General features: G+C 39.6%; 1 protein-coding gene across 7 annotated transcripts in view; it reads left to right on the top strand.

Moving 5' to 3' along the window:
- LOC105934800 (anoctamin-1) overlaps positions 1-24,813 on the top strand; it is a 75,085-nt gene that overhangs the window by 8,864 nt on the left and 41,408 nt on the right. For 4 of the 7 annotated variants that reach the window (XR_004932290.1, XR_004932292.1, XM_012874952.3 and 1 more), the window contains exons 3-10: positions 3,170-3,268; positions 4,594-4,745; positions 10,469-10,523; positions 11,438-11,486; positions 14,324-14,379; positions 15,280-15,318; positions 21,729-21,793; positions 23,067-23,201. Coding sequence is in view for 5 of the 7 variants with exons in the window: in XM_012874952.3 (XP_012730406.1) it covers positions 3,170-3,268; positions 4,594-4,745; positions 10,469-10,523; positions 11,438-11,486; positions 14,324-14,379; positions 15,280-15,318; positions 21,729-21,793; positions 23,067-23,201 (650 nt within the window). In the remaining 2 variants the exon portion in view is untranslated. Of the gene's footprint in view, positions 1-3,169; positions 3,269-4,593; positions 4,746-5,959; positions 5,980-10,468; positions 10,524-11,437; positions 11,487-14,323; positions 14,380-15,279; positions 15,319-21,728; positions 21,794-23,066; positions 23,202-24,813 lie in introns of those variants that run through there. The other 3 variants (XM_036145467.1, XM_036145461.1, XM_036145470.1) reach the window with 3 other exon arrangements.

The following is a 24,813-nucleotide window of genomic DNA, read 5'->3' as shown; positions in this document are numbered from 1 at the left end:
TCAGTGACCCTATATGCTCAAAGAAGCACTTCCGCAAGTCCTTCCTCCCAACACACTCAATAAGCATTTACAACATGCTAATGGTTGCACAGGCTCTGATTTGATCATAAGTCATTTAGATTGTCTTTCAGATGCCGATGTCTATCTGCACACTTTTTGGTTACTCCGAGATGTTGCTGTACAATCATGCATGTTGCATATTTTTCTTACATTGTGTAAATCAGCTATTGTTTTTCCTCTGTTTATCTTGAATATAAAATTATTTATCTGAATATGCCACATTATATGCCATGCAAATCTTTCTCTTGTCTAATTTTACTTTTTTGACCCTTCTAAATTCATACTCTGTTGCTTTAGAACTTCCTTTTAGATTAGATTATCTTATTATTTCATTCCTGATTTAGTGTGTAACCCTGTATGTGTTTTTGCCACTGTAATGCCCAAATTTCCCCATTGTGGGACATTAAAATGTTTTATTTTGTCTTTAAAACAAAAAGAGCAACCTGTAAGGGTTTGTTGTGGTAGTGTTTGTGTCTTTCATCTAGGTGTTTACCGCAAGGTGCAGTTGAGCCACTTGTGCTTGAAACCTTCCATGCACCTGATCTACTTCATAATCAGCTGGAGTAAAAGAGGAGCTGGCTGCTGGTCATTCGGCACCTGAGTGTTCTCTTTTGTGGTCCCTTAAGCTCCAGAATCATTCCTATGATTCCACCCCTGCCCCCCCTGATTTTGCCTGGTCAGTTTTCTTCCATCCTGTTAATGGTATCTCATGGACCTGTTCCTGGTTTCCATGGCAATCTGCCTGGTTTGATGATTCACGTCTCCTATTCAGGAGGCCAAGACCCTGGACTTGGACCTTCAAAACTCCTCTCTCTCCTGCCTGTGTCCTGTCCAGCCTTCAGCTCCACCATCACACAAGCTTACCCTGCTGCCTTGACTATGCAGCTCCTCTAGAAGTGTGCAGGCATCCTTGTACTGAACACTGACGGAGTCCAGCATTTCATCCAGAGAGTTCTTGTGTATCCCCACAGAGGCTTTCAGTGTTTTATTGAAAGGATTCTGGGGGTTTGTCTAAGTTGATCAAATGAGACACTTTTTCACCAACAATGTAATCATCCGGCTGTCATGAACGTGAATCAGGCAAACCCAGTATTCAACCAAACAAGAGAGGTATAGGCAAAAAACAGGATTCAATAATAAAACAGGGACAGGCAAGGCTCAATGGCTATGTCTCCAACTACACCCACTGTAAGCAACCAGCTCCTGATTCATTTTCATAAATATCCGTGCTGTTACTCCCTGATTCCTGGAAGAACTTCCCTGAAAAAAGCACAAACCTCAATGCAATTGTCTTGCATGTGGGTCATAAGCCTTAACATGACAAAACTGCTCTTCAGTCGACTTGAAAGTGGAGGAAATACCGTCTGCTTGGTGAATCTGTGTTCAGATTCAATAACTTTGGATGGCAGACCGCTATTCCAAATCTTTTTGTCTGGGAATTAAATGCGTTGGATGCACAAACAGCAAGATTACAAAGCTTTCTTAAGATTCTTATTGAAGGAAATGAAGGGAGATACACAGATCTACCAGGTACATGAACAGCAAGATTCTTAAAGCGTTCTTAAGGTTGTCCTTCAAAGGTTGAAAACAAGGAGCATGAACAAAAGTTGCTCAGAAGTCTGTGAACTACACTCTGAGATATTCAATCAGCCAAGTCAGCAGCTGAGAGGAAGTAACGTTGTGGATGCACTTCTATATATAATCTCAGTCCAGGACATCAGAACCACAATAAATGCTGGGAGGTGTCTTTTGTCAATCTGTTCTGGTTAGATGGTCCCACATTAGAAATAAAATAAATAAAGTATCCAAACTTTCCTTTCATCATTAATTATCATTTCCTACCAGAAGCACCACAGTTCAGTTCCGTTTTTCTGACCCTGAGCTGCTCCTACTGCACAGTTCTTGAGCAAATCTGTAGGCCACATGAAGTTTGGAGATCTGTAGCGACTGTCACTGCAGAAAATCGGTGACCTCTGTACAGTATGCTTCTCATTATCTGGTGCCCCAACTCCATCAGTTTGCGTGGCATTCTTTTGTGTCCACTTTGTCATAAAACCCCCATCAGGCTGACTAACTTGTCTTAACCATAAATGTACCACACACATACTTACAATTTATGTTGAATGAGAGTTATTATTTGTAAGCAAGTTTCATTGGTTTAATGTAATTTTCTATCTGCTGATCCTCCTGTGCCATTTGAAGGTCCAGTGAAGATACAGTAAACAGTATGTAAGGTCACTGCAAGCACTTTAACCTTTCTAACATGTAAACATTACATAAACAATATGTGTTGGTTTCAGAAGCTTTAGGTTGTGGCAAAGTGTGATTTAGAAATGTGGGTTTCTTCAGCTTGAAGTTGTTATTTTTTTTCTATTCATCCAATGTCTTTACTCAGGGGGGTAGGTGTCTATCTCCAGCTGTCACTGGGCAAAATGTGGGGTAAACCCTAGACATGTTGCCAGTCCATCACAAGGCATTGTTTCCAAATATGTTATTGTTATTTTTTTTTGTTTATCATGAATTGAATCACATAAAATCAAACACAGAATTAGTAGTGGAGTAGCCTTTTAACAAGATGTTTTTTTTACATGAGTATTTTTTTCACTTCAACTTGAAAAATATTTTGATTAAATTGTGGTGTAATTTTCAGTAGAGATGTCGCACTTAGAACACTTAGTTTTACATGTGTCTCTGTATGTATTCCCTTTAAAACAGAAGCCCTCACTCCGAGTGTTGTCAACATTTTTGAATGTATAATTTCCTCCCTTCAGACATTACAGACAGAATTTAAAAACAATGCATAGATGAAAGAACACAAGAAATATGTGAGAAACTAAACACAAAAGAACGGAACTATATGCCAAAACCCTATTCACAATACTAAACAACTGAATATGACACAACCTTTCTGCTATAACAAACCTAGAAATGTTTCAAAAGGAACATTAAATAAAACCAAAACACCAACACCCAAGAATCAATAGAATAATAGTGTTTAAATTAAATTAAGGCATTCTATTTTGAAACACAGTTTTGATTAGTTTTCAGCAATTTGGACTGAGTACTGACTGGTTAAATGTAGAAACTAATTTTTTTGTTTGTGTGACAGGCTATGATTCCCGGTTTGGGCTTTGTAATGATTCATGCACCCTGGAACGTTCTCTGTCGAGAGGCTGAATTAATGAAGCTAAAGATGCCCACCAAGAAGGTAAGATCAACTTATTCCTAAAGTCGATGAGTTAGTGACACTTCTTTCACTTTTTAACAAAGGTTAAACATCTCCACAACATTTCCACAAGTAGTTGTTTGGAAATGAGATGGAGTTGACTAGATTCACTGTTCCTTCCAAACGGGGCTATAGTTTCTGTTCAGGACTCAGGGATAAATCTAGTTTGGCACGACACCTTCTCAACCGCCTACATCCGTGTCCATGTGTGCCACTAACTGAAACACATGTTCTGTCTGTGTCCACACGACAAATAATAAAGTCAGGAATTACAGTGCTGTAATCAAAAAAGTTGATAAATACTCACTGGTAACCATCTTTGTTGTGACGGTGGCCAGTAGCATATATATGCCATTAATGCGGTCTAACCAACCACTAGGCAGAAGTTGTGGTTTTAAAACACACCCCCTCCTTGTTTTCATGAGGCAAATAATGCATACAACAATGTAAAAACGACAGTCAGATATAGTGTTGAAGAAATAGAGTAAAAAAATAAATAGGAAGAATAAAACAGAAAAAAATTAAAACTTTAAATTTAAAATTTAAAACTGAGTAATTAATAAAGTAGAAAATTATTACAGTAAATAAATTAGGTAATTATTACAAAGGTGAATAACTAAAGGAGCTAATCAAAAGATATATATCATTACCGTGATGAGGATTAAAATGTAGATGAACCAATAGATCAAAAGCTTGACCTCAGCTCCTTCCTTGCCATGACAAAAGGGCGAAGCTCCCTCATTGCGGATGGAGCAAAAACCTCTTTTGCTCCATCCTTCCATTCAACATGTACAAACACATAAAGATTATTTAAATCCTATTTTGAGGCAGTGACTCACACCTCACCTAAATGAGCTCTTCACCATTTTTTCTTTCAAAGAAAGGCCATGGCTTCAGATTTTAATTCAGCAGATGCTTGTCTCAGCTGTTAACAACACACTTTCCACAGTCTACCTTCTATTTAGACTTTGTAGGAAACAGATTGAGGTTGAAGTAATTTTGAAGGTTGTTTAAAATGGGTACCGCAAAAGGAAAACGGTCTGAATGAATCTTTCTGTTTATAGTAAACTCCCAGAACCAAATTCACATATGTCAGTCATCTTTAATGCGAATGATTATAAATCCCTAGTTGTGAGACACAAAAAAAAGAAGTGCCCATAGTTTATTGGAGTCCGATGGCTAACAAGAACAATTTTGGTTTATTATGACACTGGAGTTTTCTCTCTAAGTTGTAACATGATATTTGGGAAGCACTGTTTGCAACAATATAACATTGACTGAGGTGTGTGGTTTTTCTCAATTTCTAGGTATACGAGGTTAAAGAATCAAGCAGCATGATGAAGAAAATCAGCTCACTGGTCAATAAAGTGCTGGAACCACTGCACCCTAATGTTGAGGAACATCATTTCAAGAACATCAAGCACCTGTCACACTCTTTCTCCAGGGAAAAGCAACACTTGTAAGCCCACCTTTATGTCAGGTCAAAAGTCAGCTAAGAAACGATTTTTTTTTTCTCAGTGAAGGCTCATAATAAAACTTTGACAAACAAAAGTGAACCAAGAACTAAGTCATACGTTGTTTGGTCACTTTGAACATTGCAGCATACACAATGTTATCACCACACCGTTCTGACTGTTACATATTCTACATATGTTACATATAAATATTTTTTTACACATGTTCAAAACATCTGCATCATAAGCACCACAGCTTTTCCACTATTAGTCTGATCTTAAAAAAGGTTTGTACGTATTAAAAAACGTGTAAACTAAGCATGTTCAAAGCTGATCATCTTCATATTAATTCAGAAGGATGAAGATGGCAAGCAGGAATGGCTGGAGATGACAGGAGACGATTGAAGCAGGTTGTTCAGGTGAAGATGGCAGAAACAGGCAGATAACCAGATGATGTGGGCAGAGACAGGTTTGACCTGGTGAAACTGGCAGGAGCAGGCACATGTCCAGACTACACAACCGAATGAATCCTCAGAGACGGCAGAATGGGCATTATTTGCACAGGAAAACCCAACAGTAGGCAGAGCACACAAGCAGTAGAACGTAGAACCAGTGAGGGCAAGGCGAGTACAGGAAAAGCTTGATAAGCCGGTAGCACACAATCACTGAGGCTCGTCCATGTAGGCAGGGAATGAGAGATGTTCAGGCACTGACTGGCTGAGAGTTGCAGACATACTGTATATAGGCGGAATGCCAGGTGGAAAGACTTCATGATAATTAGTGGCACCAGGTGATGCTGATTATGGAGAGTGAGTAGTGGCTGAGATGGGCATGAAATGTGGGAAGAGCAATCAGTCCCAAAAATACAAAGAAACCCCCAAAGCATGACAAGACTTTTTCAGTTTCACTGTAACAAGCTTCATCACTAACATTCAAAGGTAAATGTTTCTATTCATACATTAACAAACATACAGAGAATATAAAATCACAGTACTTAATTGTTTCTATTCATAATAACAAATAAACTAAGTAAATCCTTGGGGGTTTCTGATCTAAATATTTTTTTCTAACTTTTCTAAGAGCTACAATTAACTAGACTAACTAGACTTCTGTGTTTCTTTGTAGTAAAAATAAACTAAGTAAATCCTTAAAGCTAGAACTTAAGGTCTCTGATCTGACCTTTCTGACACTACAGCTAAAACAGAAATCAGGAGCAAAGGGAGAAGCACAGCGAATGCGGTGGGTGTACAGGTGTGTTTTAGTGTAATCATGTGTGTATGCGTGTTAGTTTAGTTCCATGAACACTGCCACAGATAGCCCCCGCAACCATAGTCATTGATAGTAATGGAACGTTATCAGGTATTTCAGTGGCATCTGTTTCAGGTCACTGATGTCATAGAACGTGGTGGCAGAGCATCTTGTTTACATAACATCCAGGAGAAATTGAGATTGCATGCCTTTCAAGGCCGGCAAGGCAGTCTGCCACTTTTTCTGTCTGCCTTAAAGTCTCACTGGTACATTTCAGATGGCAAATCCAAACAGCTAAATTTGTAGTCATTTTGCCAAAGCCGAGCTTTCAACTTCTCCAAGATCTATTCCATCCCACCAGCGAGTCTGAGCAAGATTGCATCCAGTTTGCAGTTCTGCTTGCACAGCATTTCAGTCTGAGTGTTGAATGCACAACATATTCCTTACATTGTTCAGGCAGCCTTGATATGGGCTGTAACAGCTACCGACGTTTTTGGAATTTCTCGATACTCCAGGTTACCACCAGCTCCCAAAAGCAGAGCTCTTTTTATCATAAATTAAATTACTTATGCATTTTCAACATCCTCAGCCAACAAAATGGACAGACACATGGTCCTTCTCCCAGGAGTCCACCATATGTCCAGCTGCAAATGTCCCAAAGGGGCACGAGGGCTCTCCTTTGCCCAGTCTTCTCATTGATTCACTTTCGTGAATCACAAACCCAGCAGATGAAAGGTCTCTTTCGGTAGCTGGGCTTGATGCCAGAATGGCAAGCACATTATGCGCTATCAGTACTAGGTTCGGGAATATTTTTCCACAATCTTTCCACCAAAGCAAAACATCCAAAGCCTCGTCTTCTGGTGTCATGAATTCAGTGTAAGGTGCCATTTTATGCAGAGGCTGACTTTTGTCACTGGAGTCTTCATCGTCAGCCACATAATTCGCTGTTGATTACTGGCAGTGTATTTTCTATGGAGATGGGTCTGCCACTGTGACACCTTGCATTGAGCTTCCTTTTGTTCTTGAAAGTAAAGGAGAAAATCAAGATCAGTATTAGTTGTAACGAAAAAGCAATCCATCTTTACTAGGAAGCGGGATTAAATCTGCAAAAATAGTACTCTTGAAACCTTTGAAAGCATAGTTCTAATAAGCAATATTATTTAAAAATAACTAATTAATTTTACAAATCCCCCACAAGACATAAATTGTGTAGGAAAATGGATGGATGGATGGGTGGATAATTCATTTTACAAATGATCAATGTTTTTGCTGTCTTGTTTAATGAATGTGTATAGCGATTTACATGGTGCTGGTATTGTACTGATGGATCCGTTATTGGGCTTATTATCTCACATCCAGACAGCATCTTCAGAATGTAAATGAACTATTAAGTTTGAAAAATGTGAGACAACATGGATTTTGCCCTGAGCTCATTGCTGAACGTTAGAGTGTTGTACTGGGCCACAAGTGTGCTATCACAATGACTTAATTAGAGCTGATTTGTTGTATTATCATATTAAATAACCAAACAAGCATAATTAATTTTAAATGTTCAAAAACTGAATATGAATGCATTGTTTTACAAAGAATCTTGATTATTCTTTGTTTTTGCCCTTAAAAATGGATATCAGAGCAGCTATTTTTAACCTTTAATAAGACACCGTGCTTCACTGTGAACCATCATCACATCACCCTGGTCAGAAAGTAGCTTGAGATTTTTTAGTTTGGGCTGCAGAAACATCACAAGCTTGTGCAGAAGATGCAGTTGGAATTTTTCCATCAAGATTTAGAGACATTTTTCTGTCAATGATGACAGAGTATAACTTTCAGATGATGATGGCTGCAGATGGCGCTTTAGGCGGTCCAACCAGGCAATGGTGAGGTGGATGGTCAGGATATTTGATGCCTCCAGAGCATCGCTATTAGTTTTGAATGGTGACAGAAATGCAATTTCACGAAGAGTGTCTATGCTCAGGATACTGGGTCTGGCTCCCTATCCTCACTCCTCTAGAAGTGTGCAGGCATCCTTGTACTGAACACTGACGGAGTCCAGCATTTCATCCAGAGAGTTCCAGTGTATCTCCACAGAGGCTTTCAGTGTTTTATTGAAAGGATTCTGGGGGTTTGTCTAAGTTGATCAAACGAGACACTTTTTCACCAACAATGTAATCATCCGGCTGTCATGAACGAGAATCAGGCAAACCCAGTATTCAACCAAACAAGAGAGGTATAGGCAAAAAACAGGATTTAATAATAAAACAGGGACAGGCAAGGCTCAATGGTCAAAATTCAAAATATCCTAAGGCAGGTCCAGGTCAGAGAAACAGGTAATCAATCGTACAGGGCAGGAAAATCTGGTTCAGGTATCAGGCTGGCTCAGAAGTCAAAAAGGCAATCCGGGTAATAACAGGTTAATCAGAGTAAGAACGCTGGACAAAACTCACCGAAGGCTCGTTAATGATCTGGCAGATTGCAGAGGTTTGTGACAGGACTATATAGGGGAGTGAGCAGGTGAACAGGAGTGAAGACTAATTACTGACATGGGTGGAGCTTGTCAGGAACAGGGAAGTGACTGGAAGAAAACTGACACTGATTGGATGGTGACTGGAGAAGAGGAGTGACAGGGTGTTGACAACTAGGTGAACTGGCAGATAGCTGGCAGGTGATCTGAGTGACTGATTAAAGGCTGGATACAGAGAAGTAAACAGAGCAGGCCAAGTGAAGTGATAATAAACAAAATCAAACCACAATAAAATCCAAACTAGACCATAACCCAAAACAGAACCTAAACCTAACACTAAACAGAACACAAGCTAACAGAAACCAAACAAGAAAGAACCCGAAACCAAAACTGAGCTTAAAAGCTGGAGAGTTTAACTAAAAATAAACAAACAGTCAAAACAAAAACCCAGATCCTGACACCGGCAGTTTTCCAAGCGTGGTATAAGCATCGGGCATAAGCTGTTGAGCATCCACACAGCCAGCTCTGGCATAAATGTCAATCAAGTCTTGAGCAAGTGCACTAAATTCCTCTCTGCACAGTCTCAAATGATCTAATATCCAGACACACAAATACACCACTTGGCATCTGCCCGCCACGGCCTGAGTTTACCCTCCAGTTTAAGTTGTTTGCCTTGTCATAACTGAATGTCAGTGTCCTTGTCCTCTTGTTTGGGGGTTTGAGGGCTGTGTCCATAGAGAAGTGATCTATATTCCTGGAACCTGTGTTCTTGCAGCTGTTGATCTGTTCCCTCACTGAAGATGTATTTAGATTTTTGCTATCAAAATCTAAAAGCTGTTATAATTTTTTACAAGCTACAAATCCACTGACAATGTTGTTCTCCTGGTCTTGAATGAAACCAAATTCCTCCCAAACATCCGACTTGGTCTTGGATGATGTATTGTCCGTTATTTGGTAGTCACCGGTGACCACTATTTTCGTCTCAATTCCCTTCATAACACACCTGCTACACTAACTGTCCACAGCGCATCACGCTAAACTAATGAGTGATGTAATTGGCTGATGTAAAAAGTGAAAGGTAGCCTTGTGCATGCATAAAGAATAGCTATTATCTATTCATACTTGAATGAATTTGCGCATAAAATTTATATTTAATAAATAATAAAATATCAATAATAACTTTCATTTACATTGTAACTCGTTTTATGCTACCTTCCCTCAATGGTGAAATGGAAACATTACATTTTCTACTCGTACTTGAACGTTTTCTGCGGGTACCTGTCAAGCTCCCACTGTCATCTCTGACGGTTCCTGTCTGCTGCGATGCAACTTCCTTATTAGGTCTAGGAAAGTAAGACATGGAGTGCCATCTAGTGTTTGTATCTACAAATCCAGGCTGCAGTCAAAATTTAGAACAGAGAGTGTCAAATACATTACGCTTCAATTTAGGACGTCCCAGCTAAAGTAGGACAGTTGGCAATCACTGTAAACTCAGTCATAAAAATGACCAGTGGTCCAGGTCCGTCGGCCAGCCTCCTTCATTACACAACAGGGTTTGCCACAGAGGACACGGCTCCATTCACTGCAACAGAGTAGCACACAGAAAACAGGGGGAAGTGTGATAAACCTGGCTGAAGTCAGTGGTAAAACCTGAAAAATGACTCAGAATGACCTATTTGTAAGTGAAGATAATTTGTAATTCATACAGCAAGTCGTAAGGTGAAGGTGGTAACTCTGCACTTGGCTCTGCTGCTGCAGCAGTAAATGCAGCATTTAAAAACAAACTAATTCATAAATAAAGTTGACATTAATAATGGAAAATAAATAAATGAGGCACTTATTAAAGAGCAATAAAGACAGTTAATTACTGCTTACATTTATTTATTTGCTGTTTTTCTGTGCATTTATCGTTTATTTATTTATTTAGCATCTTTTTATATTTAATTATGTCAAAGTTGGTCCATAATAAAGAACATATTGCTGATAGGGTGTGATGTTTTCATGGTTCTTTGTCTACAGGTTTGACCTCTCAGACAAAGATAACTTCTTTGACAGCAAAACAAGGAGTTGCATAGTAAGTCCCCAACAGCAAGTTCACACTTGACTGTTCTTCAAGAAATATGCTTGTTTTACACATAAACTGTAAATACAAAGCAGAAAGTGAGGTTAGTAAATCAGTCAGATTTACCTCAATTGGCTCTCACGATCTGAAAAGAAATTGTCATGTTTAGTAAATGTATCAAAACATTTACCTTTTGTCAGTTTATAAATGCATCAACAAAAAGCATATTCTTTAAAGGAGCAATAAGCAAAATTTCCTTATTTTAGATAGAAAGAACTAAAAAATTGGTATGTGAAGAACTAACGGTAATATTTCAGATGAACAATGGTCTAATGCCACACCATTATCTTTGTGTTGTTCTCCAGTCTCTGGTTTACACTGCCGGGCCTACCGTTAGTGTGTGTCAGTGCACGTGTGTGTACGTGCATGTGAAGAGCTGCCGCTCAGGTCTTAGCCCCTCCCTGCTCTAAATTGCCAACTTTAGAGCAGCGTAGCATTGGAGCAACATGGCGTAGAGCACCCCAGCAGATCAAAATGTTCTGTTGCTAACAGCCTTGTAAAGTTATGAGTTACTTACTTCTTCACTAGAAACGTTCCTCCGAAAGGTGAGGTTGTTTTGTTATGTTTTAACCTTTACAGGTTAAAACATAGGAGGTGACACGTGAGAAGGGAAAAGAAGGGACCGAGCTGGAGCAGGGTAGAGAAAAGTGTGGCTTGTCACACATCTTGTTTTGGTCTACAGACAGTGCTCAAGCACCACCTAGTGGTGAAATATTTCTTATTGCTCCTTTAACTTAAAGATCTGATAAAAGTTAATAAACCTTCTCTGTCTTTCTCTATTAAAACCTTACCAGTTGTATAAGTGTATGTAACATCGTTACTGTTTTCAACACAATGCTTATATAACTCTGTTTACTTCATGTCAGGTATTTGAAATATTAAAAAGAACCAAATGCAAGGCTAAGTACAGCATGGGTGAGTCTGAAACTATTTCTGTTCTGCTTCACAACACTAGTCATAACCCAATATTTTGGTATTATATTTTTTAATGCAGGAATTCACAACGCTGCAGTTTTATCATAAAAAATTGAGAGGTTTTAAATTTGAACAACAGAGTCTGCAGTGTATTTTTAAATAAAGTAATGTTGGGCAAAGGAGAATGATAACAGCCTTGGCATTTACAAGAAGCCATACTGACTCACTGACAACACTGACACCATCAAACCGATCATGCAGAACAATGTTGTAAGCAGTATAAAGTTCACCATACCAGTGACCCACTGGAGATATATTTGTAGGACTTTGGCAGCACTCATCCTGTTCCTGCTGGCACAAAGTAGCAGATACTGGTCCTGATGATAGGTTAAGTAGTGTAACACACCTTTCTTTTGTTTGTACAGTAAGAATGATATAGCCAACATGGAGAATTCAAAGAGATTTTGAATTCTGTCCCCATCATGGGACAGAGGTGCCAGGGAGTCTTTTGATTTGAACCAATAGGGCTTGATCTAAACCATTCTGTTGTAGTTCTGGCTATATAGGCTGCTCAAAAAATAAAGGGAACACTAAAATAATACATCCTAGATCTGAATGAATAAAATATTCTTATTAAATACTTTGTTCCTTACCAAGTTGAATGTGCTGACAACAAGATCACACAGAAATTATCAATGGAAATCAAATGTATTAAGCAATGGAGGTCTGAATTTGTATAACCGTCCTACAACGCCTGGGCATGGTCCTGATGATGTGGCGGATGGTCTCCTGAGGGATCTCCCCCCAGACCTGGACTAATGCATCCACCAAGTCCTGGACAGTCTGTGGTGCTACTTGGCATTGGTGGATGGAGTGAGATATGATGTCAAAGACGTGCTCAATTGGATTCAGGTCTGGGGAACGGGAACTGCAGGACCTGCTGACACACTCCAGCACATGAGGTCTAGCATTGTCTTGCATTAGGAGGAATCCATAGACCTATTGTGAGACCATATACTTGTGTGGTTGGCTGAGGATCTCATCTCTGTACCTAATGGCAGTCAGACTACCTCTGGCGAGCACATGGAGGGCTGTGAGGCCCCCCAAAGAAATGCCACTGCACCATTACTGACCCACTGCCAAACCGGTCATGCTGGAAGATGTTGGAGGCAGCAGAACGTTCTCCACAGCGTCACCAAATTCTGTCACGTCTGTCACATGTGCTCAGTGTAAATCTGCTTTCATTTGTGAAGAGCACAGGGTGCCAGTGGCGAATCTGCCAATCTTGATGTTCTCTGGCAAATGCCAAACATCCTGCACTGTGTTAGGCTGTAAGCATAACCCCCACCTGTGGTCACATCACCATCATGGAGTCTGTTTCTGATCTTCTGAGATCAGAAACAGAGGTCCTGCTAGAGCCCTGCTAGAGGTCTTTTTGCAGGGCTCTGGCAGTGCTGCTCCTATTCTTCCTTGTACAAAGGCAGAGGTAGCAGTCCTGCTGCCCCCCACGGCCTCCTCAATGTCTCCTGATGTACTGACCTTTCTCCTGGTAGTGCCTCCATGCTCTGGACACTACACTGACAGACACAGCAAACCTTCCTGCCACAGCTCACATTGATGTGCCGCCCTGAATGAGCTGCACCACCAGAGCGACTTGTGTGGGTTGTGAACACCATCTCATGCTAACACTAGAGTGAAAGCACCACCAGCATTTAAAAGTGACCAAAACATCACCCAGAAAGCACAGGAACTGAGAAGTGCTCTGTGGACACCACCTGCAGAACCACTCCTTTATTGGATGATTGTCAATCAGTGTTGCTTCTTAAGTGGACAGTTTGATTTCACAGAACTGTGATTGACTTGGAGTTACATCGTGTTGGTTAAGTGTTCCCTTTATTTTTTCAGCAATGTATTTAAGGTATGGTGAATAGACATATATAGTGGTCTTCTACTCATACCAACTACTTAAATGACCTGCCCAAAGACACTTCAAATCACTGCTTTTCCCACTGAAACACAGCTGTTGTCTTGGTGGAAGGCAAACTCGAAGGTAAACTTCCACTCCAGTCTAGTCTTTTGCAGCCTCTCAAAGGTTTTTTTTTTTACAGACTTTCTCCCATATTTAGCTTCATCCATCATCCTATCTTAGACCAGCTTCCCTGTTCATACTGAACTTGCAACCACCAGGTTTCACAAAGGGCATGGTATGTTTAGGGTTATTTGTAGTGTTAGTTTCCAACTACACATAGCATTTTGCTTGTAGGCAAGACAGTTAAAACTTAATCTCATCTGACCAGAACACCTCTTTCCAACTGTTTGACGGGGCTCCTACAAGGCTTGTGACAAACTGCAAATAGGAATTATTGTGCCTGTCTTTAGCTACACCTTTCTTCTTGCCACTTTAAAGTCATATATGTATTTGTTTATGAAAAAAGATCTTCATAACATACAATAACATTTGTGGTTGTAATTTGAAATAATGTGGAAAAGACATTAAAATGGTAGGAGTGTAGGAGAAACAAAGTAGAAACAGTTATCTGGCAGAAATATATTGATAGTTTGCTATTATTTCTTTAATGGATTTCAGTGGTCATCATGTTACCCTCTCTTGTCTTTGTCTTCTGCAGTGAATTCTGTAGGTGAGATTTTCACAGATTTTTTCCAGCTGTTCTGATGTTTCCTATTATGCTAATTTGGAGAATGACAAAAATTGGTTAAAGATTTTTTTATAGATTGATTAGGGAAAAATTAAGGTTGAACATGTGTGGCGTTCGTTTCATGTGATTGTCTTAAATATTTACTTTGAGATGGTTTTCTTCTTTGTTTTTCCCTGACAGGGATCACCAGTCTCCTTGGTAGTGGGGTTTATACAGCAGCCTATCCTCTTCATGATGTAAGCAGTGCAAATGCAAGAAAAACCTTTATTATAATTTGCTTTGGAATCCAAATCAGGGGTTATGCATTTATGGAAATAAGCAATGAAGTCCCTCGGTGTAGGTTTTTTCCTTACAAAAGACCTGGCAGAAATTAAGTTTTGTCTCTCCTGTGATTCCAATTTTCAACAGATAAATTTAAGTTTCTAAATACATTTTAAAAGTCTACCAATTACTTACAATTTGCATTTTTCTTTTGATAATGTTTAATCTGCATTTACCAGTAAGTAAAGAAAATTGAGCAGGTCCTCTGAACGAGTTCTTTGTTGAAACAGTTTGTCTCTTCTCCAAGAGACTTCTTCAGTCTGTAGAGTTGTACATAAACTCAGCCTTATAAGCAGAACCTTTACATAGTGGGTCAAGAAGTTTAATTGTGAGAATCAAATCTGGTTGATATGGTTCACCCCAAAGTCCAATCCCCCAGCACAAACTGAGCAATGCTGTTGAGTGCCAAGAAGACTGTGACCAGCTCTACATAGTAGAACACTGGTTTGAAAGGGGGTGTAAAGGCAGCCATTTTTTATGAAGAGAAACCGCCTGTCGTCAAATACGAGTGGTGGCCTGTGGGTCCAGTTGTCGCCCTCTGACAATGCTGTTGATAACAGTTAAATATGTTGATTCACTACGTAAAGGTGCCGATTATAAGGCTGAGTTTACCTACAACTCTACAGACTGCAGAAATCTCTTGGAGAGAAGATGAAATGTTTCAACAAAGAACCCGTCCAGGAGACCTACTTACATTTCTTTTCAACCTGGAATATTGAGATGCATCAGGACATCTAAACAATAAGGGTCTATTAATCTAGAGCATCTTGGGTGGTTAAATAATGCCTTCAATGACTACGTCCATTTTTTCTTAGGGAGCTATTGAGGAGAGTGCGGAACCCAATGACAGAAAGGTAAGAATGTTATAACATCTTAGATTAGGTTTTAGGTAGATTTTGTACTCCCAGAACATTCATACACCTCATGAAGACATGTCTATTATAGTAAGGGTTCAAAATTCAACTTTTTTTTGGCTATGGAGTGACATCTCATAGGTTTGTAGTACCTGTTGATCTCCAGAATGAGCAATACTACAGCTTCTCTCACTGTCACATGTGAAAATCAGCAGTGAACTGGTTGGCAATGTCCTGTAGTGAGGTATATTTATATAGCGCTGCTTCACAACAAATGCCATCTCAAGGCACCTTGCAAAAATAAGAGATCCACTGTCTATAATCAGTTCAATCCAATAAAAAGGGTAACTAAACAAACTGACAGATTTTTACACCAATCCTTCCTGAAGGAGCACGTGGTAGCAGTGTTCAGTTGAAGGCATTGAGCCCCTGACTGCAATTCCTGACATTGGGCAATGCAACTCCCTATCAACAGGAGTAAATGTCCAGCAGAACCTGACACCATCTGCACTGATGGACTGGAAGTTCAGAAACAGAGCATATATAGAAAAGTATATATATATATAGAAGCTGAACCCGAAATTCAGCCAGACACGGGAGAACGTTAAGGAGGTTTATTTAAGGAACAAATGAAGGGTGAGGTTGAAACATACAGAAACATACTTCAGGAGAGTCCAGAGGGGAGACAGGCGGGATAAGCTGCAGGAAGCAGCAGCAGACCGGGGGGAATAATCCAGGGGAGAGGCAAAGCTTCGGTTACAGTCCAGACCGGGGACTCCAAGACTAAGGTCCACACCAGGTCCAAGTTAACTGGCAACTCAGAAGCAGAAAGGGGTTAGCAGGCTTGGCAATTTACGGACAGGCAAGGGTCAGGCTCACAGGTAGACAATCCAGGTACAAACAGAGCAGAAGTCCAGCAGCAGATCTGGTCTGATTTCTAGGCAGTCAAAACAAAATCCAAACAGGGGTCGGGCAGGCTCGATACCGGGAAACAGACACAGGTCAGAAACACAGACAGACAGACAGACAGGCATGCTGGCAGGCAAAGAAATTGCTGGAAGTTCACACTGAAAGGATTGAGACGTTCTGGCAGGGATGTGGCAGAGGAGGCAGGCTTAAATAGGCAGGAGAACAAAGGTGAGAGAGTGACCTAATTAGACAGAAACAGGTGGAGGTAATCAGGGAAAGGGAAGTGGCTGAAGGATAAAACAAGCTGACAGAAAATAAGTGGAAGGGGACAGAAACTAAACTAAACCAATCCAAAACATAAATAACCACAAAGACCAACCCTAAGATAGAAACCCAAACTAGGACTAAAACTAAGACAAAGAACTATATTTATGCCTGTCCTTTTTCTATTTCTGTGTGCATTTCTGTCCTATTATTCAAATGAGGAAGGGCGGTCTTAAAGGGAAAACTGTTCCCTATTGGTTGGCTTAGCATCAGCTTTCCGTAGTTAGAATCTCAAAACCCTGCTGCCATCAACCCTGCTGCCATCAGAGAGAGAACCAATAAGAGCACCAGGCCTGCACACTAGATATTTGCGCTTTGTGTACAACAGCCAATGACCTTTCTAAAATAGCAATGTCCCTAAGGTGATTTATCTATTATTTCGCTGGTGGGATTTCCGGGGAAATCCATGAATGTATTATAGTCTTCTTAGCGGCAGTTAGTCCTGCAAAAATAACTTTGCTCAGAGCCAATCTGGTATTGCCACTAAGAACAGAATCATCATTGAATAGGAGCAGGGGGAGATGCATAGGAATGGGAATTCCTAAAACATTTTTAAGGCAACTATGCACCTTGGACCAAAGGCCATATACAGGGGACACTCCCGAAAATATGAAGATATGTGCCAACAGTGTTCTGATCACATTTTGTACAGTGGGGATCATCTGTCAGTTTCATGATAAAGTGTCTGTATGGTGTGACATACCATTTTTGCAAACTTGTAATGAATAAGGGGATGTGCTGGATTCCTTGACCCTCAAGTTTAAGATTCCAAGAACTGATCACTTCCAAAGGTTTAATGCCCTTAGATAGCATTTCATTGTAGAAAACTGACTCTAATCCAGTAGAGGGCGTTTAAGAGGAAATGCCAATGTCCAAGAGATGAGAGGGTAAAGGTGAATTCCATGGGACTCCATGGGCACAGATTGAAGATCTCAACTTGAGATACAGAACCCAAGGAAACCCATGTAGAGAAACCCAGGAAGAGAATAAAATAATACCATTTAAAAAATATTTGCAATGGCTGCAGTAACCTGTAATGTCATTTGTAAGCCTTCAGAAATATCATTGACGCAAGCATAAACCTGTAAAATAAAATACCATCCACATTACCTATTTTGAGTAAATCCAAGTCAAATACCTAACAGTCGAGAGGAGAGTAAGCAGCATGAAACCATAAGTAATTTACTGTTTGGGTCAAGTTACAGCGGGGAAAATGTCCGCCGGGGGTTCCTCATTGGGGGGGTTGTGGCTCTGCACCCAGAGAAGGATGCAAGTACCTGGTTCAATCCCCAGTGCTGGCACTCTGGGTCCCTGAGCAAGACCCATAACCCCAGATTGCTCCCCGAGCGCCGCACATGGCAGCCCAGTAGTGCTCCCCAAGGGGATGGGTTAAAAGCAGAGAACAAATTTCGTTGTAATGTATGTTTCAATGTATGTTTCAAAGGCAATAAAGATGATATTACTACTATCACTATTACTATCATTGTCTAGTATGGTTGATAGAGAGACGCGAGGCCACGAGTGCCGGCCTCAATGGCTGACGAGCAAGGGCTCCGGTCAAGCCTGGCCATAAACACTACAACACTTTCGAAAAAGTGCTGTGAGCCGTTATGCCTGTCCTTCAGAGTTGCTGGATATCTCAGGCCACAGACCTCTGTTCGTAACCTGTTTTCTCACCAGATCAAAGGCTTTTTTTCTTTGTGCTGTATCATTGCTGTAGTCACGAATTTTCTCCCTGTCCACCCACCGCTGATTGGTGGGTGGATCAGATGTCTTTATTAGTTGGGCAGGTTGCGGTGTGCATCTTTGTTCTGGACTCCGTTAAAGAAAAAATGGCCGGTCCACCCGAAGTAGAAAGCTGCTGCTCTTAGTAGTTATACCTCACTCTGTCATACTCAGCGTTTCCAGTTTTAGAACAGCCAATATCAGTCAGGTAACTAAACACAGCGTCCGATCATCCATGAGTTGAATGCGAGCAGGAGCATGAAAAAAGCCCGGATCAATGGATCGCAGTAAACATGATTCACCATGGCAATGGCAGGAATAAGCAGCTTCGAAGTGGCATTTCCCACAAGTGGAATTAGAAATATTTAATGAAGGTATATGGAGAATATTAAACCATAAGAAACGATGCTGTTGCAGCAGAAAGAGCAAGTTGGTGGCAGAGAATGCTGTGAGAATTATTTGATGGAAAATTAAAGCTATTTTCTCACACTTCACTCATTTAACACAAATAGGAGGCGTTTTGGGGTGGGGGGCAGATTGATTAGAAAAGGCATTGAAAGGACGGTGCAGCAAATGATGACCAAGTATGAAAATACAGTTTAATCAAGTAAGGTTAAGTTATAAGATTTTTATGTGTAAAAATGCTCAACTAAAGCATTAATTGACTATATTCAACAAATGCAAGTAATGATAGGATGTTGTGAGTTATCACTGATATGTTCATCTTTTTGCAAGCATTGTTCACCCATCCTTCTACAAATGAGTTGACATTAACTGACCTGTGACAACCACACTTTATATTAATCATATAGGCTATATGTATAATTCCAGCTGAAGTAAAGATAGTGTTATTTAATGTTAAATGTAGAAATGTTAAGCAGTCCTAAAATATATGCATAGTAAAGTAGAGCTGGAATTGCCCAAATTTTACACGGAATAAATTATTGCTGTCATTCTGTAACGTTCTGTTATTAATCTTGTGGGTGTCTGACTATGGAACACCTTTAAACTATAACTGAGTTTAACAGTAACAATCCTGACAGTACGACATACAGCTGCCTCTGAAAGATTTTCTGTGTCTCCTACGTTATTAAAAAGCTGCCGTTGGCATAAAAACAAAGAGCAGCACAAAGATTGTTCAGAACTGAGAACATTCCCTTGTTGTGTTAGAAAAGCAATGTGTGGCTGAGAATATTTAAATAAATCATCTGAGGACCCCAAAGCTTTTTACACTGGTCAGTCATTCACCCATTCATGGACACATTCACACCCTGATGGTGGTGAGCTATGTTAGTAGCCACAGCTGCCCTGGAGCAGACTGACAGAAGAGAGGCTGCACGCAGCACTACATGTTGGTGCTAAATCTCACCGCAGAAAATGTAAATAATTTAATAGTAATAAAATTGGAACTCTGAAAGATATGCACATCTCTAAGTTGTTCCTTATCAGGACCCTACTCTGAAATGAAAATATGACAAGATTTTTGTCTTTTTCATGTAATCTGGCTAAATCAGTTTTATCTAAACTAAGTAATCTAACAGAAATCATTGCTGTAACTTGATTCTTTTAGTAAGCCATGTAGCTTGATATAATCTCAGGTCTCGGACAGCCGTAATGTAGTCTCAGTGTGCACGATGTTGCTCAAAGAGGTCAAGTGATCGCTCAGGGAGTTTGTGTGTTTGCTCAGACACATGAAAAATTAGGGGGAACATTGGCCCTGATTCTGCCTTGGATTTCCCCCTGGATTCTCTCTGGACCTCGGCTCACCTGGCTGGGACACTGGACCTCACCTCGGATTGCGGATTCTGGAAATTCTCCCTGAACATCCTGCCTGTCATTGTTATCACGGTTCTGACCTTCTGGCTGTCCCCTGACCACCGAGTAACAGCCAAGATCCACCTGAAGGCTTCCCTGACCATGACGAGGCTCGTCAGCGTTCCGACAATCCAGCCGGAGCCAGCACTCTCTGTCCCCGCAAATCCCTGGCACATTAGAAAGTAAGTGACCGTTACATCAGTAACCAATCTGTCCCGTAAAGTCTGTGTGGTCACTAACCTGTTGTCTCTGTTTCCAGAGTCTCCTGCCATAGACGCTGATGATAACCCTGCGACCTGCTGCAGTTTAACTTTAAATAAACTGTCTTTAAATGTTAACTGCTTGTTTGTGTTGAATTCTGGGCCCTCTGTTTCTGGTCATAACAGAATTTACTACAAGTGACTTTAGAAAAAAAAAAGCAGATATCTCTCTCTCCCACCTCCAAAATAAATGCCCATTCATGCTGCTGCATTACAGACAGTACACATACACACATTACTCTCTTTCTCTCTCTCTAGCTTCTATGAGAGTGACAGTGCGCTGTAGCTGTGGGGTTTGGAACACATAGATTGCAGCTAATATTTATGATAGTGCTATATTCAAAAAGGTCCTGTAGAAAAAGCGCCACTTCAATATTCACACTCAGTGATATCTTTAGTACCTTTACAGAAAAGATATAATCAATAGTGTAAAAGAATACAAGCGCAAAAGATCAATTGATTTACATGGTTTTGACATGTCATGGGTAAAAGATGTCATTAATTTGACATTAATTAATCTTATCAGGAAATGAAACTGGTTCATTGAAAACAGCCAAAGACATCCCAATATACCAACATATAGATAAGCATCAATTTTCTAACTACAGACCTACTGTATATCTCTGCTACCACAATTCTCAATGGTATTAGAAAAAAAAAGTTTTTTAATTTACTGGAATTTATTTTTTTGAAAAGCATAAATTAATAATCGAAAGTCAATATGGTTTCATATCAAAATTATCAACAATAGCCATACATGAATCTATTAAAGAAATTACTACAGCTGTTGACAATGAAAAAATTGCTGTTAGTGTGTTTACTGATATCAAACAACCTATTCACACAATAAATAATGATTTACAGATAAAAAAAATCTGGAAAGCTATGGGGTCAGGAGACTTGAGTAGGTTAAACGTTATTGTGACAGAGAACAGTGAGTAAAACTAGGAGATGTGGGCTCTGAATGTTTGGACATTGTTTGGCATTGATAGAGAAAGCAACAGAGTGAGCGGCAGAAAACACTTGATAGTTATAAAGCTAATGCTAAGTCAGGCCCCTTAAACACATTGAGAACATCCCTTGGAATATGAAAGGCTGAAGTGGAGCAGCAGCAACCAAATGCTTTTATCCAAAATATTAAACATGCTTCAAAAGACATGACATGACTTTGTTCCAAAAAAGGTGCTTAATTTCCTTTTATTCCCAACTGCATTGCACTTTACCAAGTCTGGAGTGGTTATTTTTGCACTGAGGATATAAAGATAATGAACTGTAATAGAGAAGCCAGGGATGAATTTGTGACGTACAGGTAAAATGAAAGAAAAACATTACAAAAATGTTAAAATAACACAACTAATTCCTGTATTATCACGACAGCTTTTGTACGAGGAGTGGGCAAACTACAGTGTCTTCTTTAAGTACCAGCCCATTGGACTTGTTCGGTAAGGAAACATTTTATTTTTACAACTTAATTCTTCCTGCTTTGTTGTAGAATAAGTGAAGCCGATTTTTGCCAGTTACACAATCATCGTTTTACAAAAAAAATCCCAAATTACAGTGCTTTTCCTTTGGGATTTCACAGAATAAGATTATGTATAATACACAAATAAAGTCATTGGTCATAGGCAACCATATGCAAGAAAGAGGAAAAATAATGTCAGTTGTAATCAGTAGTCCAATACATCCTTATTAACCAGTATCTATTCCAATTGGACTACCTTACATTATGCAAATCATATTTGAGCTGCAAAAGGTATGTTACTTTTTCTAGCTTCTACAACAATTTCAATTTTTTTAATAAGGCATTTGTCACTTGATATTCCCTGTAGGATCACCCAGAAAAAGAGTTGTACAAAACATCAGTATGGCTTTTCCCAGGATATTCTCTAATATTTTCTTAATACACTTGAATTCAGGGACAGCTACAAAAGATTTGAAGGTGTCCAACTTTTAATTCTCTACAACATCTACAATACAAATGCTTTATTGGTTTCACTTGAGACAGTAATTTTGGGTCGATAAGGATATAAATGATTCTGTAACACATTTTTCCAACTTAATTCACACCAGTACATCGAGCAAATCGTGGTTGACACTGTCTGACACATATTGTTTCATTGCTAAGGAATAGTCATTGGAGAGAGTGCCTTCTCTCACCTTTTTAATACCTAATGTGTTTGATCCACTGTTCTTTAAGAAGCTTTGAGATACATTTTTGAATTGCCATAATAAGCAATCTTATCTAAAATCAAACTGATCTCAATAATGGTTCCCTTTGTTACAATGTCATTTATGACATAATGTCCAAATTGAAGATACCTAAAAACGTTATGTTTCTCTATATAAAAATTTACCTTTAATTTCTCAAATGGCGAAAAAAGTTTTTCATTTTTGACAGCATGTTGGAGCAGCTTGTTTCATTGCTAATGCCGACCATACTTAATAAAAACAACAAGATCAAGAAGAATTTATTTCTAGTTGGAGTTCAGGAGGCTTTTCCAAATAAGCAAGACATTCAAATAATTCCACTTACATTGACTTTTTTTTTTGTCATTATTGGAACCCCAGGTTTGAAGAACCAATACAAAGCCCAGTGAGCTGTGTGTTCAACACATCAGCTATGTGTTCTTGTAATGGCTCCCCCATTTTATGTTTTTTTGAGAAAATACTGAAATATATGAAGATTTATAATTGCTTCTGCTTTGTGTCATGTAGGAAATATTTTGGTGAGAAGATTGGCCTTTACTTTGCATGGTTGGGACTGTACACCCAGATGCTCATTCCTGCCTCACTAGTTGGGGTCATTGTGTTCCTCTATGGATGTGCAACGGTTGATGACAATATACCAAGGTAAGCTCAACCACCCTCCAAAGAACAGAAATTATACAAATGAAGGTATGTTTGTGAGCTGGTCACATGGTGTAGACAACTTTATGAGAGAGGATATGATGTGAGTGTTGGAGATGATAAATGTGGAGGCAGAAAGGTTCTACTGACTTCATCACCAAACCTTCCTTAGAATGACAGCTTAAGGAAGGTTTCTTACTAACAAATATATTGGCCAACTGCTCACTTACTGTAACGGTAATGACTGCCTAATCTACCACCACCAATGGGTTTCAGTACCAAACTTTCGCTAGTGCTTGCTTAAATCCAGTTCTGCTTACGGTCAAAACGACTTCTTTCGTTGCACCGAACATTTTGCTGGGCCAAGTTTAAACAACTGCTTTTAAAATTTAAAGAACTCCTTTTGTCTGGTGTTGGAGGAAGGCCCATGTAGACCTACAGCAAAAAATGCACCAAACAGACATTTTGTTGCCAATTTTCAATCACCAATTCTAGAAATATGTCTTTCTTTAAAAAGACTATTTAAGACTAAACTATTTTTTTCTACATTCAGGGTAATAAAATGCAACGTTCTGAGCAACAGAATGTTCACAGTGAAGTACAATGATTTAAAAAAAAAAATACAGAACAAAGTCAGGTAGAGCTGCGGCTAAGTGAATTTCTAGTAGTAATCAAGTATTCTATCAATCTGATGATTAGTCGAGTATTCAAATAGAAAATTGGCACATTCTGCAGATTTTTTATTTTATTATACCTGAAAATTACGGCAGCCGAGACGTGCAAACACACTGCGAGTACATAAATGTGCTGACACATACATACATGCCATGTGTGCAGACAGAGAGGGGCTGTGCCCTATTATATTATCAGTTTAATCTGACGTGTGATCCAGATATTTATCCCGGTGTATTATTTTAATCAGAATCAGAATCAGAAATACTTTAATAATACCAGAGGTAAATTATTTTCATTACATGCTCCAAAAATACAGATAAACAAACATATATATATATATATATATATATATATATATATATATATATATATATATATATATATATATATATATATATATATATGTGTATATATATAATATGTGTGTGTGTGTATATAGTTATAGTTATAGATCTAAAATAAAGTGATAGTGACTGTCAGGGTTCAGTTTTGCACACCTCACATACAGCCTCATCTCCACTCACCTTGATTCCTGCCTCCTGCCGTCCCTAATCAGCCCGGACTCATTATACTTGTCAGTCAACATACTTAAGGACTCCTCTGTCAGCTCACCCTTGCCGGATCGACTTCATTCATACCTCGACCTGCCTGTGTTTGCTTTCTCTATGCTCCTTACGTCTGCCAGCCCGTGCTTCCTTCGTCTGCCTGCCTGACTGCCCCCCCTCCGCCAGTAACTCTGTCAGCTGTGCTGCTGGTTCTGCTGCACCCCTGCACTCCAAGAACTCTCAGTGCTGTGCTGCTGGTTCTGCTGCAACCTTGCGCACCAAGAACTGTCTCAGCTGTGCTGCTGGTTCTGCTTCAACCCCGTGCTTTCAGAACCCTCGCTGTGTTGCTGCTCTCCCCGGGAATTACTGCACTCTACCTACAGTCCAGAAGACTG

This window comes from Fundulus heteroclitus, chromosome 2, assembly GCF_011125445.2.
Source record: "Fundulus heteroclitus isolate FHET01 chromosome 2, MU-UCD_Fhet_4.1, whole genome shotgun sequence".
NCBI lineage: Eukaryota > Metazoa > Chordata > Actinopteri > Cyprinodontiformes > Fundulidae > Fundulus > Fundulus heteroclitus.
Note: the sequence above shows the minus strand (reverse complement) of the source record. Positions and strands in the feature narration are given on the sequence as shown.